The sequence below is a fragment of the Bidens hawaiensis genome, unplaced genomic scaffold (assembly GCF_021521415.1).
Source record: "Bidens hawaiensis isolate Kalapana, Puna unplaced genomic scaffold, B.hawaiensis_p1.1 tig00057784_1, whole genome shotgun sequence".
NCBI classification, from domain to species: Eukaryota; Viridiplantae; Streptophyta; class Magnoliopsida; order Asterales; family Asteraceae; genus Bidens; species Bidens hawaiensis.
In genome coordinates this window covers 44,356-71,422 of record NW_027500419.1, presented here as the reverse complement: position 1 = coordinate 71,422, position 27,067 = coordinate 44,356, and the positions used below count along the sequence as shown (strand labels likewise).

The following is a 27,067-nucleotide window of genomic DNA, read 5'->3' as shown; positions in this document are numbered from 1 at the left end:
AATGAGCGTTTAAGGTTTTTTGAGCGTTTTAGGTTTTTGCCTTTGAGCGTCTCGCGTACCTACCGTACGTTAAGCATTAGCGTACAGTAACTGCACCCTATATATATACATGTTTATAGAAAATATTAGTTCGTACTACATCTGTCAGTTGCTACGAACATGTAATTGGACGTTACCACTTTGAATCTTTAGGATGTTGTAAATTTGAATGTTTTATAGATTGTCTTTTACTTTGTTAAAAAACTCATGTTTTTAGTGGTTTTGAAGTTAGAATTAGAAACAATTTTTTTTTCAGCTGAATTCGATCCATTCGGTTTCGACTTTCAAACTTGAATTGGCTATTTTGAATTCGAATCGAAATTGTCGAATCTATTTTAATTGAATTCGAATCCGGATTTAAAATTTCAAAATTCGAATATTCGAAATTCGATTCGTTGAACGCCACTATGATGAATTATGTCCCTAATTATGTAAGTTCGTTTTGATTTCGTGTGGAATATAGTTATATAGTCACATATATTGAGATCGATGAGTTTTGTATAAGTTATCGGTGAGTGAGTCGTAAGAAGTTGAATTCTGGATTATGATGTTATCAACTTGCTTTTATTGGTGTGCATGTTGATGAGAATTTGAAGAGAAATGTAAATTAGGTTTTCTCTTTTTTTCATTTTGTGAAGAATTTGTTACAAGTTGGTTGGTGATTTTGTTTATGTACTAGATATATGCTTTGACTTCTGATTCATGTTTGTCGGTTTTTTAAATCAAAATTAGTATGGATTTTGTACTTCTGTTACAATTCCATATGCAGATATCCTATTTTCCCCTAAAACTAAAAAAGTTAAGAATGCAGTTGGTTCAAATGTCTAAACTTACCTTTTTGATCTTTAAAATGTGGAGTGAGTGCATATGAGCTGAATTGCCTTGACTTTATACATGTGACGGAGATGGTTATATTAGCATTTAATATCTAATACATTAATCTCTGTTTATCATTCATGGTTGTAGAGATTGTGGATTTTTGCTTGCAACAATGGCAACCGGAGCTGTTCCAGCTTCCCTTATGACTTTAAAGGGCAGAAGCAATGGCTTAGGGCTTGCAAAAACTTCAGATTTTGTCAAAGTTTCAGATTTGAAGAGGGTTAAGTTTCAGAGAACCAAGGTTTTTGTGATAAAGAATTCAAACCCTGGTTCAGATATTGCAGAACTCCAGCCTGCTTCTGAAGGAAGTCCTCTGTTAGGTACATATTTGCAGTTATAACCTTATATACATATACTTTTAAAGCTGCGACGATCATAATAACTTAAGCACACTATTTGGCACTAGCTTGCTGATCCTGTGAATTTTGTGCTTGCATCATAATGAAAAGTAAAACTTATCAATGATTATTTCTTTGTTTATGGTAGTTCCTGTACAAAAGTATTGTGAATCCACACATAAAACCATCAGGAGGAAAACCCGTACAGTAATGGTTGGAAATGTAGCTCTTGGTAGTGACCACCCAATAAGAATTCAAACAATGACCACAACTGATACTAAGGATGTGGCTGCAACTGTCGAGCAGGTTCTTGTTTTTTTGGTGCTTTTATTAACGTTGATAAAATTATATTTATATGGTTGCTGAGTTGGACAGGTCATGCAAATAGCTGATAGAGGAGCTGATATTGTTAGAATAACAGTGCAAGGGAAAAGAGAGGCAGATGCATGCTTTGAAATTAAGAATACCCTTGTTCAAAAAAAGTAAGTCAACCTTTTGACTTTCTAGAATCTTAATGTTTTTCATGATTCATGTAATCTAATGCATTGTTTTCATATGCAGTTATAACATACCTCTGGTGGCAGACATTCATTTTGCTCCTTCAGTTGCACTGCGTGTTGCTGATTGTTTTGATAAAATTCGTGTCAATCCTGGAAACTTTGGTACAAACTTAAAATCTTGTTTCTTTTGTAACCTGTTCTTCAAAATGTTCAATCTTTTGACTTTATTCTTTGCAGCTGATCGACGGGCCCAGTTTGAGACATTGGAGTATACAGATGATGATTATCAAAAGGAACTTGAGCATATTGAGAAGGTCAAACTGTTGATTTACTTTCTATCGTTCGCATTTCAAGGTCAACTTATTAGGTTAATAAACTCATTATAAATGTGTTTTCTGTTACACCAGGTTTTTGTCCCATTGGTTGAAAAATGCAAGAAATATGGAAGGGCAATGCGTATAGGAACTAACCACGGTAGTCTTTCGGATCGTATCATGAGCTACTATGGTGATTCTCCTAGGGGCATGGTAAGTAAGCTTGTAAACGAACACGAATGGAGCATGGTCGTGTTTGCTCGTTTGAATTTAATTGAACAAACGATCGAATATGAACACTTAGACAAACGTGGTTTTCTTGTTCGTGTTCATGTATGTTTGTTCAATAACAGTATAAACGAACTGTTCACGAATGTAAACGGACAAACATAACTGAAAATAGATGAACGAGCATAGCGGAGCTAATTTAGTTAAAATTAACGTGAGGAACAATGTGTAGAGCCTAAAAAGTTATCAAAACTAGACTAAGTTGTAATGCGCCAAAAAACAATTAATGAATATATTAACAAACGTAAACGACCGAACTTAAACAAACGTAAACTAGCAAACATAAATGAGCGAATGAGACACAAACTGTTCACTGAACGTTTTTGTTTACATTCCTAAAAAGTAAGAAATAAAGCACGCATTAAATTTCTCTTGATTAACCCTTAACTACCACATATCACATGTCATACAAACTTGTTTTTTCAGGTTGAATCCGCATTTGAGTTTGCAAGAATTTGTAGAAAACTTGACTACCATAATTTTGTATTTTCAATGAAAGCAAGCAACCCGGTGATTATGGTTCAAGCATACCGTCTTCTTGTAGCTGAAATGTATGTTCAGGGTTGGGATTATCCTTTGCATTTGGGAGTTACTGAAGCTGGTGAAGGTGAAGATGGGCGTATGAAATCTGCAATTGGCATTGGGACACTTCTTCAGGTCATAATATTGTTCATGCTACTTTTTATTATTTTATAAATTCATAGACAATGTTTGTTCATATAATAATATGCTTAAAGTTGTATGGTATACAGGATGGTCTTGGTGATACTATTAGGGTTTCACTTACTGAACCACCCGAGGAAGAAATTGACCCGTGTAGGAAATTGGCTAATCTTGGTATGAAAGCATCCCAAATTCAACAAGGGGTGGTAGGTTTTCTACTTTTTGCATAAACTTACCAAATTAATATGTATTCCAAGTAGTAAATGAACCGAGTTCGTTTAACTTTAAACAACAAACGGATTGAACAGAAACAGTTTTCTTGTTCGTGTTCATTCATTAATAGTATAAATGAATTGTCCACGAACGTGAACGGACATTAATGAAACATTGATGAATGAATATAAATTTACATAACTGGACAAGCACCAATTGAAAGTAAACATGATCATCAATCCTTTGGATTTAAAAAGTAATAAAACTAAACTAAACTAAATTGTAATGGGTGATATTTTAATTTTATAAAACAAGACTAAATTGTAGCGGGCCTAACACTTTAAAGGAGTACTTAAACGAACAAACTTAACCAGAAGTAAACTAACGAACACAAAACAAACGCTCACGAACATAAATGAACGAATGAGACATTTGTTCATGTTCGTCAATTTGTTAAATAAACTAACTTCTCGCTGAGCGTGCAGTTTGTTTACAGGCTAATTCGAACCCTTATATTATTATTATTCTATTTACACTTACTTTTCTAGGCACCATTTGAAGAAAAACATAGACGTTATTTTGATTTTCAAAGGAGAACTGGTGATTTACCTGCTCAAAAGGAGGTTAGTTTGTTACTCTTTACAAATTGTTGATATATTTTAACTTTTTAATCATAATATCATCATGTTGCTTTTTTCTTTATTTTTCTAATTAGCACCTTTGACTTAAACATGTGGCAGGGTGAAGAGGTTGACTATAGAGGTGCACTTCACCGTGATGGCTCGGTTCTCATGTCGGTTACCCTGGATCAACTAAAGGTTAATTATCTTCTATACAAATTGTTAACATGTTTTAATAAAAAAAATCATATATATCCTTTATAAATCCTTGCATTTTCTTTTATTTTATTCAGTCACCTGAGCTTTTTTATAAATCATTAGCTGCAAAACTTGTGCTCGGTATGCCATTTAAGGTCAGTTCAAGTTTATTCTCTGTTACATTTATTTATAAAATCTTATCAATATTTGTTAGCTCATAATATGTGGGTTGCTTTATTTAGGATCTTGCAACCGTAGATTCTATCTTATTGAGAGAGCTTCCACCAGCAGACGATAAAGATGCTGTAAGAAACCTTTTCAAATATGATTACAAAGAGTATATTATTTCAATATTAATTTAGTTCTTTTTCATTATGATTAGCGGCTAGCTCTTAAAAGATTGATTGATGTAAGTATGGGAGTTATAACTCCTTTATCGGAACAACTAACAAAGCCTTTGCCAAACGCTATGGTCTTGGTTAATCTGAATGAGTTATCAACTGGAGTTTATAAACTTTTACCAGAAGGTACATTTTTCACTTTTTACCACTCAATTCGCATATAACATATTACTTGATATTTCTGCAGGCACACGTTTGGTGGTGTCGGTATGTGGTGACGAGTCATATGAGGAGCTGGAAGTTTTAAAAAGTGTTGATGCTACAATGATTCTTCACGATCTCCCATATTCAGATGGAAAAACTGGTAGAGTACATGCTGCTAGGAGGTATTAACTTTTACTAATAAGAACAATAATAATCCATTTTTGGGTCCAGAATATATAAAATTGTGACGTCTTTGTCCTCATTTTGACAGGCTATTTGAGTATCTCTCAGAAAACTCGTTAAATTTCCCGGTTCTTCACCACATACACTTTCCAAAAGGAATTCCTAGGTAAAACTTTACAAACACACACACACACCGTTTTTTTACTTTATAATTATTTGTTAATTTCAAACTCTTTTATATGATGGTAGGGATGATCTGGTAATTAGCGCGGGTGCAAATGCGGGTGCACTTTTAGTTGATGGACTTGGAGATGGTCTTTTATTAGAAGCACCAGATCAAGATTTTGAATTTCTCAGAAATACATCTTTTAATTTGCTACAAGGATGCAGGATGCGAAACACTAAGACGGTATGGAATTCAAATATTTCGTTTGATATATATATGTTGCTTATTTTTCAATTCAATTACAGGAATACGTCTCGTGCCCATCATGTGGTAGAACTCTCTTTGATCTTCAAGTGATAAGTGCAGAAATTAGAGAAAAAACATCACATTTGCCTGGTGTTTCGGTAATCATCAAACTAATGCTGATTGAATAACATTGAGTACTGGTTAAATTCATATTATTTAACAAATAAATGTCATTTATTTTTTGTGACAGATTGCAATTATGGGTTGCATAGTTAACGGGCCCGGGGAGATGGCCGATGCCGATTTTGGATATGTCGGTGGTGCTCCCGGAAAGATTGATCTTTATGTTGGAAAGGTACACAACTACTGTATTGTATTCTAACAGTTCAATTGTTTTACAATGATGGTTTTATATATTGTAGCTTTTATTAACTGTAACTTTGATTGAATATTATTTCAGACGGTGGTAAAGCGAGCGATTGCAATGGAGAATGCAACCGACGCATTGATCCAACTGATTAAAGATCACGGGCGTTGGGTCGATCCACCTGTTGAAGAGTAATGTGAGCATGTTTTGAGTGTATTAAATAAAGGATCGGAAATTGTTGTAATGTAATGTTGGCAAACGTAGGCGCGCAAGAACATTAAGTAGATAGTTTTTCGTTGCCGCCTTTAGTCGTGGCATTCGGACCATGGAATAAAAGGTTTCTATTTTAATGAATTATAAACACAACTTGTTACAATAGGTGAGATGAAAGATTAATAGCAATAAAATCATTTCCAAAGATAACTGGTGACAGTAATTTGAGTTAACTAAAATAAAATTAAAATTAAGCCTTAATTATTACAAGTGAGGACAATATTTACACGAAGCTGCAAATTACAAAACATAATCTATACATCAGTCATCATGGCCGGACTCGATTTGAAGAACCAGAACCAGTTGTGTTCTTTAATGAGTCAACTTCTGGTCTCTTCGCAAAACGACCACCAACACTCCTAGGCCTTGTTATTGCGTGTTGGTGGTGCGACTCATGCATATATGGCTGTAAAATAAGGCCAACAGAACATACTAACATGTTATTTACCATTTTTCACAACGAAATCATCCTTAAATTATAAAGTGATAATTCACCTTTCGGTCCTTGATAAGTTTTTTTTGTGCCTCTGCCTTCGCACGTGATTCCCTTCGTCTGAGTATCGCCTGGTATTGCCTTGCATTGACATAAACAGGCTGTGGGCCCGTTTCAGATGCTAAAAGTATCCTTGCCGGCACACCCACAAGTTGTGGTGGAGTCTAAAAACACAATCAAAATACATCCATATAGTGATGATCTTAGAAGATATGCATACATACATATATAGATGTATGAAATCATGTATCTTACCATAGGTGGACCATATGCTGGTATTATTCCGCCATAATATGGATCTGTAGCATACTCCTATGAAAGTTGATACAACAACCATGAAAATTGAAGATAATAATGAATCTAAACAAAATATATGTATGCATGTGTGTGTGATATCTATATTTTAAAACCCGAATGAATCAAAACAAATTGATACCCTTTTAAAATGAACTGTTTTGACCCGAACGAGATTGGTATATTTTTAAAATGGCCTGGACCAAATTGCTACTTTTCTTTTTTCCTTTTTTTTCCCCTAAATGACCCGTTTTGACCCATACCAAATCGATACCTTTTAAAATGACCTGTTTTGACTCTAAACAAAGTGTTATCTTTTTAAAATGATCTTTTTTAACCTAACCAAAGTGATACTTTTTTTTAATATGACATGCTTTGACCTGAACCATATTGATACCTTTTTAAAATATATGACCTGCTTTGACCTGTTTTGACCCTAAACAAACATGTACCTTTTGAAAGTACCTGTTTTGACCCAAACTCAGCCCAGCCCGTTACCCGACCCGATCAGCCTGTTTTGCTACTCAAAATATATAACCATAAGGTGTAAGTAGCTTACGATGTTATGCCCAACAAACTCAGGTTTAGCTGGAGACATATTTGGTAGCCCGTGCTATTGTACTTGTCCATAAATGTATGACCACGGAAGATAGAGTTCATCTCCAGTATTACAACAAAAACATATGAGCATATAATATACTTAATTAACTAATTCATTCCAACAAATATTAAGTATCACAAGTACCAAAAGATGGAACATTTTGTGTTTGTTGGTTCACTAAATGATCATCTTCCTCTTTTAAAAGACAACCCGAGTGCAATTCCTTGTCTAATGATTGCTTTGGAGAAGACGGACCCAATAAAAATGCCCGCATATTAGTGAAAGGCATGATGAATATAATAACAACAAAATATATATATATATATATATATATATATACCTGCAAAAAATCACCAAATAATTAATTTTATTTTTCATCTATCAACATGAAAGTATAATGCATGGTCAAGTAAATTAATATTATGATCAAACTAGTTCTATAAATTCATCAAAGGTACCAAATTCGAGCTTAAACTCGAATTAGACATGATGCATGACTATAATTTACAAATGACTAGTAATAACATGCAGGAGTGACAATAGAGATTTAGGGGGGAAAGTAAGTAAGTAAATAATTACCAGAATAATTGAGAGAAAGGTAAAGGTGTTGGATTGAATCAAAGATTCAGAGGTGTGAATCTTGATGAAAGAAGTCATTAATATATGCATGTAACAGTATGAGACTATCAGATATAAAGAACACGTATCTTCTGTATTTCTACATGTGGTGTTGTTTCTGTCATAATAATTTACTTTAAGTTAGATTTACTTTTTAACCCTAATATTTGAATGATTTATCTTTAAAATATGTAATATTTAAAAAGAAGCTGATGTACGTAACTTGAAACTTTTTTTTTTCTTTTCCAGAGTTTTTAATTTCTTTATTTATTCATTGTTTTATCCAAATAAAAAAATTTAATTAAATTCCCACACACCTACATTTTCTTTCCAGCAAAAACTTAGGATAATTCTACTTCCACACGTGGGATTTCATTTCAAATTCAGTAACAATAAAATTGAATTGAACAATGTTTATCTCAAACAATTTACCCTATAAAGAATGCCACATTAAGAAAATGTTTTATCTTTTTTTTTTTTAATTTGAACATTTATAACAATATTCTTGATACTAAATCCACAGTAATTAATCAAATGGCTCAAGAAACAACTGATAATCAAAACCAAAGGTTCAAGAACAAAACTCGTATTAATTAAATTCAATCAAAAAACTAATCATAAACATTCACCAAGAACAATATTTATAGAACCTAACACCTTACAGATAAACCATTTAATTAAATAATTAATATAAGACTCGATAATAATGGAACTAAATATTATTCAAATCTACATATAATCTTTCAACCTGGATACCAAAATGGAACGGGTTAACCGCATCAATTCTTCTTTTCAAATGGTCCAGTTCAAACTAATATAATGTGACGAACAACTCTATATCAAGCGTGCATATTAATCAAAATCTAAAAACATAAGACATAACACCAAAAACCTGCGAATTGACATTCCAATAACCGAGATCGATCTGAACAACTGAATAAATACCCCCTTTGATATACTTTTATTGATACATTTTTAAGTTAACTAAAGTTTTATTTCACATACAAAATGACCCAAACACTTTAGAAATTTACATGTGAAATGGACAAAGAGTTATAAAGAGTGTGCATGATGGAAAGTTTGAACATGTGAAATGAATCAAAACTTCAGGTTTTGAACTTCTTAGTTGTCTACAACGTTTAATATAAGCATCTTCGGCGAGAACATAGTCAATTGTGTCAACAGACACAAGCACTAGAATCTGTTATAGATAATAATAAAATGCACTAGTCAATGTATGGTTCGTCCATTTATTTATGAACTAGCCTTCTTTATCTCTAACGAGTCAAGTGTTCTTGTCCAAGATGTAACTCTAGTGAGTCAAGTAGACCCGTTAATTATTTATTAAAATAAAACTAGAACTTCTAAACAAAAAGTTAGTCTAGTGGATCCCTTCTGTTGCAATCTGGATAGTTGACTTGTTACTAAAATTGTTTTTTTATGGAGAAAGCTGGATTTTCCAGTAATTTTGACTTTTTTGTCAAAGTTGACTTTTCTGCATAGTTGACTTTTCTGTAGTTGGAAGTAACTTGATGGTTGATACAATCTGTGTTCCATTTCTGCTAATTTCTTTAGTATTATTTTACAGGAACGTATCAACATTGTTGGTGAATCGCTTCGTGCTATCTTATATGAACTTGAAATATACATCAAAGAACCTGGCAGGGAGCCTTATTTTACCATGGCCCGGCTATAATCATATTACAGAACTATAATCATAGCAATGAAATTATTTCCAAACAAAACTGGCGACGGTCAATAATTTGATTTAACAAAACTTAAATTAAAATTAAACCTTAATTATTACAAGTTACAACAACGGTGTTCTTACATGAGTAATATCACTTTGCAACATGGTCACCGTTATTGTAACAAAACAGAAAAGTTTTAAATGAATGCATTAACGAACTTAATCTGGCAAACTTAAACAAACGTAATCCAACAACTTAAAATGTTTAAACCTGAATCAAACTTCAGGCTTTGAAGTACTTCTTAGTTGTCTTCCAACATAGTAAACTTGTAACAAGGTTGCAAATAAGGCCCAAAAGCGTGTTATTGTAATAATTGTACACAAGCAACAAGATCTGTTATACATGTTGGTCCATTTTCAAGAAAAACAATTTTGTTAAGATTTAATTTTATTATTTTGACTAGTATCAAACTAGTTACTCGTGATTGATATATTCATTCCCATAAATCAAGGTCTGACTTTGTAGTCAAGGTTGATTGAATCAGAGAAAAAATTTATGTGTGAATCTTGATGAAAGAAGTGATTAATATATGCATGTAACAGTATCAGATATAGAAGATATAAAAGAACACGTATTTTCTATATTTTTACAGGTGGTCTTGTTCTGTCAGACTAATTTACTTCAACTTACATTTACTTTTTAAGTTTTGAATTATTTATCTAAATATGTATTGTTTAACGACAAAAATCTCTATCCTATTAATTTCAATTATTAAAAAAAATAAAAAAAAATCCCACATACCGTACTTTCTTGATTAATATGTCTTATCGTGTCTTAAATAGGTACCCAATTGCCAGCCCTAATACAGCGTTTAGTCTAACAACAAAAAACATCAAGTTTCTGAAAGCCCATACAACGTTAAGTCTAACTCGTGAACCCATAGATTTTGGCAGCTCAGCAATCCGTTTCACACTTTCGTTTTGTACTAAAATTGTAAAATCATACAAAATGACCCAAACACTTCAGAAATTTACATGTTAAATAAGACAAAAGTTATACACACTACTCATATATACAAAACCTATACAAACTGTAAATGATTGAAAGTTTGAGCATCAAGATTGCATTAACTCCTTTCTCTTTGGAACAACATTACACCTTTGATGATAGCAACATCAACTTCCTCATTTAGAAAATGATGACCCGAGTGTGATTCCCTGTTATGAGAAGACGAACCGAATGAAGATGGCATCATGTTAGTGAAAGACATTATCATATAATCCCTGGTTAGGTGATGATATGTTTAGCCAATCCTCTCCTATATCTAAAGACGGGAAATGATGGCCGATGATGCCTGGTAACTTGGAGAATTGACCGATTCGCCCCTTGGTGTTTCATCAGACTCTGACTGCACATGCTTTGAAGAACCAGAAGTAGTAGTTGCGTTCTTTAAGGAATCAACTTCTTTTCTTTTGGCAAAACGGTCATCAATACTCCTAAGCCTTCTGTTTGCATGTTGGTGGCGCGACTCATGAAGATACGACTGTAAAACAAAACCAAGATAATATGTTATTTATCATTTAACACAATTAATCTCATCCTTAAATAATAAAGTCATAACTCACCTTTCGGTCTTTGATAAGTTTCTTTTCTATCTCAGCTTTTGCATGCAACTCTAGTATCGCTTGATATTGTTTAGGGTTGAAATAAACAAGCTCTGGTCCCATTTCGGGTGCCAAAGGACTTTTGTTATTATGCCAGGTTTGGGCAACTTGAAAAAACCCGAGCTTGTGTATTGGTATTTATAGAATGGGAGAGAGCTTCTGGAAGTCTTTGCAGAGTCATGTGGGACTTGTTAACATATAAAATGTAACTTAGAAAATATATATTAAATGTTGTACTCTTCACATATTTTAGAAAATGACTAACCAGTCCCATGCACATGCACCCCAAAAAATAACATAGTTTTTTTATTTTTTTTTATTTTTTATTTTTAACTTTAAGACTGTTGATGATCTTGTATTACTTTGCTAGTAATTATTATTAGGCTTTTTGTAATGTTAACTTGAAATTAATTTTTAAGGATATTCATAGAATCACTAGGTGGCAAGGGAGTGCAGTTTTCAACAACAAACTACTAAAGAACTGGTCAATGTGTGACAGTAATTTTTGTAGCAAAATTGTGGTAAATGGCTCACAGCCGCATTTTTCCGACAAACCGGATTTTCATGAAGAAAAAAACCATGGAAAATTTCGTTATTTTGCGACAAATTTTGCTTCATAATTACTACAAATACTAGTCATCGCTACAATTGTGTGCCACAATAGTTTTGTTTACTTTTTCTTACAACTTATTGAGTGTGTCACTGTATTATTAAAAATATTTTAAATTACTTATAGCATTAGTAAAACTAATTAATCAGTAAAGATATTTAATTAAGTGAACATGACACTAAAATAAGCAGGTTTTGGGTTGACATATCTAACCCATTCAAAAAAATGCCTCGTGTTCCGATTGACTTGTTTAACCCGTTTAGTTAAACATTTGGAGCCATTAACCTTTAAACCATTATTTTACAACCCACCAACTTGATTAACATTTTTACAACTTGGTTATCACTCACCAACTTGCTTGTCACGTTTAGATAAATGGGTTAAACGGATTATTATAGTTCAAAACATGAACTGGGTACATGATGAATTACCTTTCTGTCCCTAGAGATGAAATCAATGACAACGGGGCATTTGCCACCTAATTCCAGCGTGACAGGTGTCATGAAAATCTGGCCCACAATCATCTTTAACATGCAAATTCTGAAAGTCTGAAACATATAAACATGCAGTGGAGAAAAGTTAAGACCTAAGACCCGTGAAAAAATTTGTGTAAATATTTAATGATCCATGCAGGGATTAATTATGTATAAAATGTTGAGTTGAAGGTAACCAGTGACAATTTAGCCTGACAACATGATGTGGGCCGAGTATGTTATGATTGATAAAGAAAATAGAAGGAACCAGAGAAGAAGATAGGAAGCAAATTTCTTGATAAAAGCTTCCCTTTTTAAAGAGAATAATAATAATAATAATAATAATAATAATAATAATAATAATAATAACAAAGTAAACATAAAAACATGGAAAGATACGTTACATGGAAAACCCCATGATTTCCTTTATTTTTGCATCTGACCAAACAAACTAACTAACTAACAATATAATAACTTGAAAACAAATTATTGTTGTTACTTGGATCCAACTTCTTCCTCCTGGGCCAACCTCATGGACTTTCGGTTGGACACATAACACAACACTGAATTTACCATTTTACCCCCAACACATATTTACAACTAAAATATTTCAAAAGAAATTCGATGGAAATTATACTCTTTTAATAACATCTATATATTTCGTAAAATGTTAACTAAACATTGGGTTGAGAATGACAGTAACAGATTTTTTTTTCTTTTTCTTTTTGGTTATGTATCATCAAGTTACACAACTACAATCGATTATAGCAATAAAATAATTTCCAAGAAACCGGTGATAGTCAATAATTTATTATAATAAAAATTAAACCTAAATTATTACAAGTTAAAATAGTATATAGTCAACTGACAATCAAGCTTAACATAGGCATGTCATTCCACCGTCCGTTATCCCAACCAACATTCACTATGTGGTATGAACACCAATTCATCAATTGGTGTCCTATGTGGCATATTGGTGAATTGGGAAACACCACCCCCACTATTTGTGCGTGGTGAATTGGCAAAAGTTTGGGGGAATTCCCCTAACAATTTCATCAATCTTTATCGTGTTTTCTTTTTTAAATAATTCCTCATAGTTGTCGTATGGCTTTTTCCCAAGCCTTAGTGGGTGCTCTGGGTAAGGTGGCGGCTATGCCAGAGTCTGTTGAGGCGTGGGTGAAACTGTTGTTGTTACCACGTTGCACCTTACGAGTTTTCAGACCTTCTAATCGTCAGCAGCGCAGGTCTGGCAATAGAAAGTCTGAGCAATGCCGAATTATTCAACGGTCGCTATCCGCTTGGGGTGACCGTGACGGTTTCTTTGAGCTCCTTATATCGCTTTTTAACCAACCCCTAGGAGATGCCCCGGGTGGTGATGCGTTTGTACGCGAGTCTGACAACGCCGGGTTGGGCGCCAATGTTAAACAATGTTTGCGAAAAGTTGCGGACGGGCATTTCACTGCTGCGGTCAAGGTATTATGCTCTTCAGGGGTTGCACCTTTCGGTAAGGATACTTTGAACGCTTTGTTGTCTAAGCATCCCATCATGGCACCTCCGATTATGCCTGCTTCCTTGCTTTCTGAGTCTCCCCTTGTCGTGGACGTTGATAGTGTGCTTGGGTGCATTAAGTCTTTCCCTAAAGGGACTTCGTGTGGGCGGGACGGTTTGCGAGCCCAACACATTTTAGATGCGTTGTGCGGAGAGGGGTCTCCGATTGCGGATGGTTTGCTCAAGGCTATCTCTGCGGTGGTTAATTTATTTTTGGGGGGAAGGTGTCCTAAGGTGTTGGCAGAGTTTGTTGCGTCTGCCCCACTTACGCCGTTGCTTAAACCGGACAATGGGATTAGACCTATTGTCGTTGGGGCCATTTGGAGGCGGTTGGTCTCTAAGGTGGCTATGAGGGGTGTCGGGAAGGAGATGGTTAAATACCTCGGTGACTTTCAATTTGGGGTGGGAGTCCCCAGTGGGGCAGAGGCCGTGCTTCATAGCGCGAACAGGTTTCTAAATCAGTTTCATTCGGATGGGTCATTGGCTATGCTTACTGTTGATTTCTCCAATGCCTTCAACTTAGTTGATAGGACGACCCTTCTACATGAGGTTCGGAGTCGATGTCCTTCCATTTCTCTTTGGGTGGATTTTTTATATGGGCAGTCGGCTAGGTTATATGTGGGTGATACTTTCATTAAATCCACCACTGGGGTTCAACAGGGGGACCCTCTTGGGCCTCTCCTTTTTGCCTTAGCTTTGCACCCACTTGTTCACCAAATCAGAGATCGGTGCAAGCTTCTCTTTCATGCTTGGTACTTGGATGATGGCACGATTATCGGGGATACTAGAGAGGTAGCCAAAGCATTAGATATTATCAGGTCTGAGGGGCCTCGTTTGGGTCTTGAATTAAACGTTAAGAAAACAGAGTTATTTTGGCCAACATGCAATGGGGTGAAGGCACAGGAGGGGTTGTTCCCTTGCGGGATTGGAAGGCCGGTGCTTGGCGTGAAACTCCTTGGTGGTGCTGTAAGCCAGAATGCGGGGTTTATCAGCAGTTTGGCTATGAAAAGGGCATCTAGTGCTGTGGAACTGATGAGCTGTCTCCCAAGACTTCGGGATCCTCAATGCGAGCTTCTTTTGCTTCGCTCATGTATGGGAGTCGCCAAGCTTTTGTTCGGTTTGAGAACATGCCAACCTATGTATGTGGGGGAAGCTGTTTCTATATTTGACAATGGTCTTCGGAGGGCGATTGAGGACATCGTGGTTTGTGGAGGTCCGTTCTTTGGGGATCTCCGATGGAGGTTGGCATCACTTCCGATCCGTTATGGGGGGTTGGGTCTCTGTTCGGCCGAAGATGTATCTACATATGCTTTTGTGGCTTCGAGAGCACAGTCGTGGTGTTTGCAAGACCATATTCTTCAGGGTTGTGATATTTATGGGTTGGACTCTGATTATGGGTGTGCGATGGATCGTTTGCGTACTTCACTTCCAGATTTTGATCTTAGCGGGTTCTCTAATAAGGACACCGCCCCCCCTAAAGCCCAACATGTTGTGGCGAGTGCCTTATTTAGTGGAATCGTCAAGAGTTTAGAAGTGAAGTTTGATCTATCCCCTCGCCAAAAGGCGGTGTTTGAATGCCTTCGGGCTCCTCGGGCTCAGGATTTTCTAAAGGCCATCCCCATTGAAGGATTAGGCCAACGTATGTCGGGTTTGGAGTATCGGGCTATCCTTAAGTACCGGTTAATGATCCCTATGTTCCCGACGGATGAACCTTGCCCAATTTGTCGTAAGGTCTGTTTGGATTCTTTTGGTGACCATGCGGTGCATTGCAAAGAATTGCCTGGCTTTAAATACAGACATGATCTGGTTAGGGATGTTCTGTGTGATGTTCTTAAACGGGCAGGGATTTCTGCTAAAAAGGAGGCCCCTGTTAACTTTCTCACGGATCCTATTGAAGGGAGGTCTACTTTACGACCAGCTGATATTCTTGTGTTCGGGTGGGCAGGGGGGAAACACGTCTGTGTGGATCTTACAGGAGTGTCTCCTCTTGTTGGGCTCAGGGACCGTGGGTTTGTTGTGGGTCAGGCTGCGTTGAAGGCTGAATCGGGCAAAGTTGTTAAACACGAGAAAGCTTGTTTAGATAATAAACATGTTTTTCTACCATTTGCCTTTGATACATTTGGGTTTCTGGCTCCAGAGGCTGTGAAATTTTTGAGTAGGGTTCAGCGCGTCGTACACGGAACCTCTTCAGCTTCTAGGTCCCAAAGCTTCGTTTTTAGCAGGATTGGCTTTGCTGTTCAAAAGGGGGTTGCGGCGCAGCTTGTTGCCCGTTTGCCTGCCACTTTATTGTAATCGTTTTATAGTAAATTATATAAAACTTTATATATAAACTAAGTGGAATTACACCAAAAAAAAAAATAATAATTATGATATTAATAATATTTGGTTAATAATGTATATTTGTTAAAAAAAATAAATAAAAAAACAAAATATGTAGGTTTGTATAAAAAGATTTTATGAACATTCCGGTATAAATTTTAACGAAAACAATTTTTTTTAGGAAAAAAAAATAATTTTGTCTCATTAACGACTTTGACACGTGTTTGAACCGGTACATTTGGTTAAATATATTTACGTTTTTCGAACTGAAGGCTCGAATTTGTATATTTTTAAGTTTTATGTTTATACATATTAGTTATAAATCAATGATTTTAATTTAATTAGTTGGTAATGTTTTATGTTGCATCAACTTTAGTTATATTAAATTTTAATTTTATTTTAGATATATTAATAGTATTTATTTAATTGAAAAAGAAAGTAACTTATGAGTTGGGGAGTATTTCCTGGATATTAGGGAAGATAGTGGAATGAAGCGGGGTGTGATGTGGCATTATGGGGAAACCGAATAGTTGTGGTCCATACCACGAAGTCTAATGTAGAGAAATCCCCAATATTTACACGAAGCCGCATAAAGCAATACAACATCATTCATCTATCATCACAAATTTGAATCACTGAGTTATGATAGCCTAGTGGGAGAATTGACCGATTCACCCCTTGGTGTTTCATGAGACTCTAAGTGCACATGCTTTGAATGACAAGAAGTTGCGTTCTTTAAGGAATCAACTTATGTTATCTTGAAAAACGACTATCAATACTCCTAAGCCTTCTCTTTTGATGGTGTGACTCATGAAGATATGGTTGTAAAATAAGACCAATAAAACATGTTATTTACCACTTTACCAACCAAATTCATCCTTACATTATAAAATCACAGTTTACCTTTATGACTTAGATAAAATTCTTTTTGGTATTTACTTATGTGCGTGACTCTCTTCTTTTGAGTATTGTGTGGTATTGTCCGGGATTGACATAAATAGGCCCTGGTCTCATCTGACCTGAACCAAATTGGCATAAACCCAGCATGGTCCGTTACCGGACCCGCCCATTTTGCCACTCAATATATAGCAATTAGGTTATGTGTAGTTGGAGCTACATATTGGGGGGATAAGTGACATGTGACGCCTAGTTAACAAAAGAGCAATTTTTAGTTTATGGTATAATAGTCCAGTTACATTATACACACACACACTACATATAACAATATCCCCCCCCCAGTCGCCCTCTCATCGTCAGGGGCGGTGTTCCTCACCCATACCCCCCCCCCCAACAATTTGTTGCCCCACTACACCTTGTCTTAGGTGTAAGAAGCTTACGATATTATGCCCAATAAATTCATGTTGCAGAACACGATTTAGGGGGTGTTTAGGTGAGTTTTTAAATTTGCTGATTTGCTTTTTGAAAAGCAAAAAACACTTTTGAAAAGTTTTATTTTGAAGCTTTTAAAGGAGCTTTACCAAACACCATTTACTTTTCAACAAACAAACAAATAAGCAAATTTTAAAAGCTCCTCCAAACACCCCATTAATGTAACTTCTTTTTTATTTCTTCTAATTTATCTTTTAATCCATTTTTTTTATTTTTAATTAACATATTAAATAAAGTGGAACTCCCCTTGAAAATCAAGGGTCTTTGGATAAACATACCTATAAAAAAATAGTTCTTTTTTTTCTTTTTGATTGATTGATTTATTTTTATTTGGTTTAAGAATAATTACCAAAGAAAGGTAAAATCTTTATTTTGGAGCGATTAATTTGAGAAAATTTAACTGTATATCTTGGTAAAAGACAACAGTTTATGAATGTGTGTATCATATATATTTTTCATGTCTATCCGTGCCATCTCCTCTTTACAAGATAATTCCTCCTAATATCATGTTCCTAACCCTAGGATTAACTTACTAAGCTATTTCATTTTCGTAAGTCATTTTTTTGTCGGTCAAAACATCATACACACGTGTATGATAATTTTTAACTTGTCATACAACCCATGTTAACCATAAGATATTAGTGGTTTTTGTATAGTTCCCGTTAAGATGAAAATGTTAAGTCAAGTAATTACGCCAAGCGGCCTATTACATGTTAAAACTGTGGTTTTTGTCATTCATAAGAAATTATTACTATAGTGTATGCTATCAACTTCAAATGCAAACTTATTATCCCAGGAATTGGCATGTTTTCTTACCTTATTGTTAAAACTTAATTGTTATTTTTTGGCTATGTATCATTAAATTACATAACTGTTCATCGTTAAATGTCGAAAGTCGAAACAGTATAACACTGCAAAGAAGAAAAAGGGATTCTATATCATAGCAATAAAATAAATTCCAAACAAAACTGGTGATCGTCAATTATTTAATTTAACAAAAAAAAAGAAAAAAAAAACCCTTAATTATTACAAATTACAACAATAGAACCGCGAATCAACCTTGATGTATGCTTATCATTCCATCGACAGTTAAATGTACCAAACCAACATTTATGTAGAGAAATCCCCAAATATCATAGATTGTCCGAGTGCTGTTCTAACACGAAGCTGTAAAAAACAACAAATATTAGAAAATAATGGTTTTATTTATAATATAAACAAGCCAAGAAAGATACCTTAACATCTAAGCACGGATCATTAGCCATATTCTTAAGCTGAGAAACGATTCCAGCATTTCTCAACTTGACCACACGCGCTGATGCAGCGGCCCTGGGTGGAAAGGTGAGGTTGACTATGGTCCAAACTGCAGCAGTTCTTAATTGGGCAACGTCACTTTGTAACATAGTCACCATTATTGATTGCGTATCGCCATTATTCGAATCAGGAAGAATTTGACTCATAACTGCTTCTTTTTGGAACTCTTTTCCAGATGCCACGTTGCACAGAACATACATTCCCTGTTCAATACATCATTTTAGTTTTGATGTTCACAGATAGGCTTGTAAATGAACCGTACAAACACGAAAGGAGCACGTTCGTGTTCATTCAATTGACTTTAACCAAACAAGCGATCGAATCACGAACAATTAACCGAACGGCGGTTACTTGTTCATGTCCGTTCGTTAAGAAGATGATATTTTGTTTATTGTTTTTGTTCATCCGTTAACAGTATAAACAAACGGTTCGCGAACGTAAATGAAGGAACATGACAAAACATAGATGAACAAATATAACTGAGCTAAAACTAGTTAAAAGTAATGTGTTGGGCCCAAAAAGTTACAAAACCAGACTAAAAGATAATGGGCCAAAAACGCTTAAATGAACACATTAGCACACGTAAACAAACATGACAAATGGACATGAACGAATTAAATGAGCGGGCGTAAACAAACGTTCATGAACATAAATGAACAAATGAGACATGTGTTCATGTTCGTTCGTTTAACTAATTGAATAAAAGTTTTGTTCATGTTCATTCTTTATTTTGTGATCATAATTTTCAAATTTTAATATTTAAAAAAAATCCAAGAAACGAATCATAACATAACTAAGAATAAATGTAACTCACAAAACAACAAAAGAAGTCAAATATTCCACCCGTTTTTTTCCCACACGTTAATATGCAATTTTGATAATAATAATAATAATAACATGTTAAAAGTCAATTAAAGCATAAGATTTGATAGGACATGTTAAAACCTGAATCAAAACTTCAGGTTTTGAAGCACTTCTTAGTTGTCTTCCAACAGCGTTTAATAAAAGAGCATCTTCACTGAAGACATAGTCAATTGAGTCAACGGATCCGTTAACAAGGTTGCAAATAAGGCCCAAAGCTTGCTCTTGTACACAAGCACTCGAATCTGTAACAAGTAATAAAACAGTGCACTAGTTAATGTATGGTTTAATCATTTTATTAATGAATCCAGTGACAATTGGATTACCGGAAACTAGGCTTGTTAAAGACAATGTTCTGAGCTCCAACAAGATCCCGTCTTTACACCTGTTGTCGACAATAAACATCAGGTTTCTCAAAGCCCATACGGCATTTAGTCTAACTCTTGAATCCATAGATTTTGACAGCTCAGCAAGCTGTTTCACACCTCCATTTTGTACAAAAAGAGACTTGTGCATTGTGAAATCAATCACTATGTTACTGATAGTGCGCAGTGCAGCTATCTGCATATTAATCCAGTCAACCATATAACTATAGTCAACACCAAATGTGTCCACACAAAAAAGTCAACCCCAATACTCAAATTAAAGTTATGATGTACCTGAACAGAAGTAGAAGTATCATCTAGAAGCTGAATAAGCGGTATAATAACTGCTTCCGTCATAAAATGACCTGCACTCAAATACTGAAAAAAAATACAGTTTTAAGATGACCAAAAAAATCCTTAAAAACAGCATACCATATTTTCTTCTCAAAACTACAAACCTTAACCGAGCGAGAGATATTCTTTAAACATATGCAAGCAGCAACACGTACATCCACAGTAGCATGACTCAGAGCATCAGTTATGATGGTTATAGTCTGTAACTGTGAAGCCAAAGTTGCACGTTAAAAAATACAAAACAATAGGCATTTCAACGAACTAAACGAACAAAAACAGAGCATGTTAGGTGTTCGTTCGTTTAACTTTAACCAAACAAACGATGGAACACAAACAATTACACGAACGTGGTTTTCTTGTTCGTGTTTACTTATGTCCGTTCATTAAATGTATAAACGAACGTTTCACAAACATAAACGAACGAGCATAACTGAACATGGATGTACGTTATGTGAACAACAATGTGTTGGGCCAAAAAAATTATAAACTAGACTAAATTGTAATGGGCCTAATATATCTTTACTATATATTATACACCAAACAAGGGCAAATTAAGACACTTTACATTAAGGGATTTACAAGAAATATTGTACATGGTACAACTTTGAATGAGGGCAAAAGAGTCATTCTCACATTAAAACTCACGTTTATTTAGTATAGTTACAATATTGCCCCTTCAACTATAGTTAAATTTAAAAAATAATTACAACTATGACCCTTAATCTTTTACATATATCTTACTTTAATTTTCACTTTTAACCCAACTTCCCCCATGATTTTTAAATGTTAATAACTTTTTCATACTTTAATATTTTTTTTTTTTAAAATGACACCATAAAAACGAGCATATTTCTATCTTTAATTTGAGTATAGTATTATAATTTATTTTAGTTAAAACAATTACATTTTATGTATGGGTGTTTGCGGTCTGGTTTTAATGGTTTTAAATTAAACCAAGAGCCAAACCGCTAATAACAGTTTTTTGTCGTCGAAAACCAAGACATAACCTGGCCAAAAGTTAAAGAAAAAAAACTAATCGTGAAATCAAACCGATGACCGGATTGAACGGTTTTACGGTTTCAAACAATGAACACCCATAAACTTATTACGTAATTACCAAGATCTGCGTTTACTGCTGCATGGCGCGGGCACCCATCTAGTTCAAATAAATACACTGAAGAACTTAAAAATGCAAACTAACAAGCATAAATGAACGTAAATGAACAAACATAAACAAATTTAAAATATGAACTTAAACAAAATTTCACAAACCTAAGTGAACAAACAAGACACGTGTTCATGTTTGTTGGTTTGTCTGTTTAACTAAATGAACTAAAAATTTGGTTCATGGAAATGGTTCACGAACAATTCACTGAAAATTCGGTTCGTTTGCAGACCTAATAAACAATATTAGAAATTTCACATCAGATTTTAAACATTGAAAACAAACCTTGGGTGATTGTAAAAGAACCGATCTACAACATTCAAGATTTGAGCATAGATTAGCCAATATCATTAACATTCCCTCAAGACGTTTAGGTAGTAATAACTCCTTTTGCATGTGGTCACAAAGTTTGTCAATTGTATTCACCTCAAAAGCTGATTTTTGTAGACTCTCTTCATCTGCTATGAAACTAGATAAAGTAAACAATGCTTCATCTCCCACTTGACCAGCATCATCAATAAGTTCAAGTAATATTAATATCAATTTGGTTCTGATTCCAACCGATTGGAGATATGATGGAATAGCATTTTTAATCAAAATCAAGCACATGCATGCAAGCAATCTTGTTCTTGGATACCTATCCTTTGTCAATTCTATTAAAGTACCCCACATTCTACCATTTTCAGGCCCCACAAACTCCGAAATAACTTGTGGATTTTCTTTTATGATTGTAGCGAATGACTCTAAGCTGGCATCTCGTTGGGTTGTGGTGCCTTCTAGAAGGTTGATCAGCCGTTTTAGGGTTCCAGCATTAGCTAGTATCTTTTGCTCATCATTTGTTTCACAAGAATGTATTATAATACTTGCACCGAGTCCGGTTAAATTTTCATTGTTTTTATCCAATAAAGATAAAAGAAATTCCATGTTTTTCTCCTGAAAAAAGTCGTACTTGGGTGCCACTTTTGATTGGTATATCATTTTAAGTGCACGTGCACCTGCATCTACAACCTGCATGATAGTTGTTTTAGTTTAAGTTACAATTGAAAAATGTCACTATAAACAGATAAACTTATATAAAAATTATGCAAAAAGGATCAGTTTATAATGCATATCCTATATTGTTGAATTTTGTGATGACAAGTAAAAGTAAAAAGATGTGCCTGAATTTTGGGTTCATAAGTCATAAGACTCATAACACATATCACTTTCACTAACTTTCTAAATGTAACCAAATTACTCATAGAAGTTTTATTCGTCAGCAATATTAACAATCCTTTATTGAGTCTCTAACTGCTTATACATCATTATATCTTCATATTGCTTAAATCAATCAGCAGAAAAGTTTTAATCTTAATAATGATATACTCATAAACCTTTTAATAATCAGCAAAAACTAACAATCTGTTATAAAGCAAAGGCTCTAGCTGCTTATACATCATAATAATCTTCAAAATCAATTAGCATACAAGTTTTAATCTTCATACTGCTTAAATCTTCATAATGATATACTCATAAAAATTTAATTCATCAGCAAAATTAGCAATCTATTATGAAACAAGCGCTCTAACCGCTTATACATCATAATAATCTTCTTTGCTTAAATCAATCAGCATATAGATTTTAATCTTCATATTGCTTAAACTTTCATAATGATATAAAGTTTTATTCATCAGCAAAATTAACAATCTGTTATGAAGCAAAGGCCCTAACTGCTTACACATCATAATAATCTTCATATTGTTAGCCCTAAATCCCTAAATCACCTGTCAAACGTATCAGATCAACTTAAAACTAAAACGTAGGGAATTTCAGTTATATAACTACATCATGTTTCTGCACAGGCTAACCTAACCTAACTAATTAGGTATAACGTGACATTGCTGTGCAATAACCTTCAATCAACACATCACGGGAATGCAAACACAAAAACACGAATTAGGTAATCTAGCTTATTAACAATCTATTATACAACAGAGGATGCTGATTGTTACTTTACAACAATGATATACTTATAAAAGTTTAAATCATCAGCAAAATTAACAATCCTTTATAGAGGCTCTAACTGCTTATAGTTATACATCATAATGATCTTCCTATTGCTTAAATCAATCAGCCTAAAAATTCTAATCTTCATACTGCTTAAATCTACATAACGATATACTCCTAAAAGTTTAATCCATCAGCAAAATTAACCATCTGTTATGAAGCAAAGGCTCTACTTGCTTATAGATAATAATAATCTTCATATTGCTTAAATCCATCAGCATAAAGGTTTTAATCTTAATACTGCTTACAACTTCATAATGATATTCTCATAAGACTTTTATCCATCAGCAAAATTAACAATCTGTTATGAAGCAAAGGCTTTAACTGCTTATACATAATAATAATCTTCATATTGCTGGCCCTAAATCATCAAATCAAACTTATTATCAATCAGCATAGGCAAGCAAACTTATCAGATTAACTTAAACCTAAAACGTTACATAAATGCATCATGTTCCCTGTGCAGGCTAACCCAACCCTAACTAATGATGTATAACATGGCATTACTGTGCAACAACCTTGAATCAACACATCAGGGCAATGCAAACACAAATACACAAATTACATATTCATTAGCAAAATTAACAATCCTTTATAGAGGTTCTAACTGCTACATCCTAATTATCAACATATTGCTTAAATCAATCCTAAAAGTTTTAATAATCAGCAAGCCTAACAATCTGTTATGGAACAAAGTCTCAAACTACTTACACATCATAATAATCTTCATATTATTAGCCCTAAATCATCATATCAAACTTATCAGATCAATTTAAAACCAAACATATAAGTTATATAACTGCATCATGTTCTTATGCAAGCTAACCTAACCCTAACTAATAACACTGCTGTGTAATAACCTTCAATCAACATATCAAACATGTTCCTGTACAGGCTAACCTAACCCTAAATAATCAGATTATACGTGACAGTACTGTGTAATAACCTTCAATCAATATGAAAATTCAAAAACACGAAGTATATACACCTTCACATTCGATATCGAATGCAGATTAAACCTAACTAATTACGTATAACATGACATTACTGTGCAACAACCTTCAGTCAACACATCATGGCAATGCAAACACAAAAACACAAATTACATGTTCATCAGCAAAACTAGCAATCTTTTATAGAGGCTCTAACTGCTTATACATCCTAATAATTTTGCTTAAATCAATCAGCATAATAGTTTTAGTCTTCATATAATCTTCATAAATCACACTCCTAAAAGTTTTAATAATCAGCAAACCTAACAATCTGTTATAACTGCATCATGTTCCCTAGGCAGGCTAACCTAACCCTAACTAATAACATTACTCTGTAATAACCTTCAATCAATATAAAAATTCAAAAACACGAATAATATATATATACCTTCTGATTCGAATGCAAAAGCAGATTAACCCTAACTAACAACATTACTGTGTAATAACCTTCAATCAATATGAAAATTCAAAAACACGAATAATATATATATATACACCTTTTGATTCGAATGCGAAAGCAGATTAACGAGATGAACAAATGCTCCGGCGTCTAAAACAGCGTTAACACCGGAATCAACACCGCACGCAAAGCTACCAATCGCAGCGGCACACTGGATAAGAATCGAATCAGCGGAACCAGAAGCCGACGAGAGAATCGAAACGACGAACGGAACGGCGCCTAATTTGATGTACGAAACCTTCTTCGTTCGATTGCCGATTATCTGGTTCTTAAGTTCGCGAAGGACGTTTAATTTGGAATCGCCGCCGTCTGCGGTGGCGGCGGCGGAACGGAGCCGCGAAATTAAAGTCTCGGGACGGTTAGTGGAGCCTGGCATGGTGGTTGGACGACGGCGAATGTCATACGCGCCGCGCACCAACGCGTGTGAATAAGCGCGTGAGTGTGTGTGTGTTTTTAGAAATAGAAATAGAAATATAAATGGTGTGACTTCAATGAGTCATTTGACGTGCGTTTCGTCTTTTTCTTATTGGGTGAATGTTATCGGCCTCAAATTTTATTTTCCATTTTGCTTATTATTATTTATAAAAACATTAATAAAAACTTTTTTTTATTAATTTCATTTTTATTAATTTCAAATCCTTTACTTTTTAAATATTTATTTAAACAATTTTTATACAATTAGTTAAAAGAGTATATATATATATATATATTACAATAGGATGAAAGGTTAAAATCGGCCTATAACCGAGAATCAGGATACGGTAAAAAAAACAACAAATTCCATCAACAGCAAAGTTAATAATAGGATTGGAAGAAACTCCGAAAGTAAAATATCAACAAATTATTTCACAAGATGTCAATTTCTCTAATATGAATAGCTATATCAAAAAATGTAGAGAATAAAGATAAATGTTAACTTAAAATAGATTAAAATCTTTACTTACTTTAAATTTTTTTCTTATTGGATGAGTGTTATCGATCTCAAATTTATTCCTTTTCAATTATTTTTCTTATTATTTATGAAAATCTTTCCTTTATTTAAATCATTTCCTTTTTTCGCTTTTTTTATTTAAATGATTTTTGTAAAATTTTAAAGAAAGAAAGCATTTGTTTGGGAAATAAAAGATATTACTATATAGGTTAAAATCGACTCATAAGCGAGAATCATGATGTATAGCTATTGATAGAGTTACGAAAGAGTGAAACGTAAACAAATTATTCCGTGAAATACAAGTTTGTCTAATGTGAATACCTATCTCGATAAGTGTATAGATATGTATTAACTTAAAATAGTAATTTAAAATGTGGATAATAGACGTGACAACATTATATTAACAGCGTGTGAAAGGTATATGTGAGTTAATCATTCAGAATTTTTTGGTAACAAATTCAGTATGTAAGGCCCCGTTACCGGTAGCCCTACTTTCGTGTTGGATTTACTCATAAACGCAGTTCTAAATATCAGAGTTAATTAAAACATTCGCGGAATATAAAAGCTTTCATAAAACATTTCATAACAAAACACATCTTGTCTTAAAACATCATTTTGTCTTTCAAAATAAACAAACATTAGACTTAAACGTCTTGAGTCTTCGGATGCCAGCCTCTTATTCAGTGCCACGTGTCTCCTCAAGCGAGCTGCCTCATCCTACTCACCTGCGTGCATACTAAAAGTCAGCTACGCTGAGTGAGTTCTAGTTAATCATACACTATACAATACACATAAACTTATATTCTTTCATTCATACTTTCATACTTTCATACTTTCTTTTGTATTAACTTACTTTCATATCTTACGTTATAAAGAGCATTATGCCCTACATTCCTCGAGTATTATTAGGGCTCGGTACCCTCCTTCCTCGAGTATTATTAGGGCTCGGTACCCTCCTTCCTCGAGTATTATTAGGGCTCGGTACCCTCCTTCCTCGAGTATTATTAGGGCTCGGTACCCTCTTTCCTCGAGTATTATTAGGGCTCG

At 34.2% G+C, this 27,067-nt stretch overlaps 2 protein-coding genes across 3 annotated transcripts; one reads left to right on the top strand and one right to left on the bottom strand.

Annotated features, from left to right (window-relative positions):
• Positions 1-1,009: 1,009 nt before the first annotated feature.
• LOC143602028 (4-hydroxy-3-methylbut-2-en-1-yl diphosphate synthase (ferredoxin), chloroplastic-like) lies at positions 1,010-5,937 on the top strand. The gene is made up of 19 exons (XM_077079281.1): positions 1,010-1,238; positions 1,405-1,562; positions 1,632-1,738; positions 1,818-1,918; positions 1,994-2,070; positions 2,164-2,283; positions 2,785-3,015; positions 3,111-3,227; positions 3,783-3,857; positions 3,975-4,052; positions 4,148-4,207; positions 4,295-4,357; positions 4,435-4,579; positions 4,641-4,779; positions 4,869-4,946; positions 5,030-5,189; positions 5,252-5,350; positions 5,443-5,547; positions 5,653-5,937. The coding sequence occupies exons 1-19, from the start codon at positions 1,031-1,033 to the stop codon at positions 5,752-5,754; spliced, it is 2,223 nt and encodes a 740-aa protein (XP_076935396.1). The 5' UTR covers positions 1,010-1,030; the 3' UTR covers positions 5,755-5,937.
• A 12,331-nt stretch (positions 5,938-18,268) lies between these two features.
• Positions 18,269-25,616, bottom strand: LOC143602027 (uncharacterized). Of its 2 annotated transcripts, none has more exons than XM_077079280.1 (8): positions 25,127-25,616; positions 21,877-22,599; positions 20,531-20,626; positions 20,367-20,450; positions 20,034-20,268; positions 19,792-19,952; positions 18,768-19,049; positions 18,269-18,699 (listed from the first exon to the last, which is right to left on the bottom strand). In XM_077079280.1, the coding sequence occupies exons 1-8, from the start codon at positions 25,463-25,465 to the stop codon at positions 18,643-18,645; spliced, it is 1,977 nt and encodes a 658-aa protein (XP_076935395.1). In that variant the 5' UTR covers positions 25,466-25,616; the 3' UTR covers positions 18,269-18,642. The 2 variants fall into 2 exon arrangements, with proteins under 2 accessions (XP_076935395.1, XP_076935394.1); XM_077079279.1 differs by having other exon boundaries at positions 18,282-18,699; positions 20,531-20,632; positions 25,127-25,615.
• Positions 25,617-27,067: the final 1,451 nt, after the last annotated feature.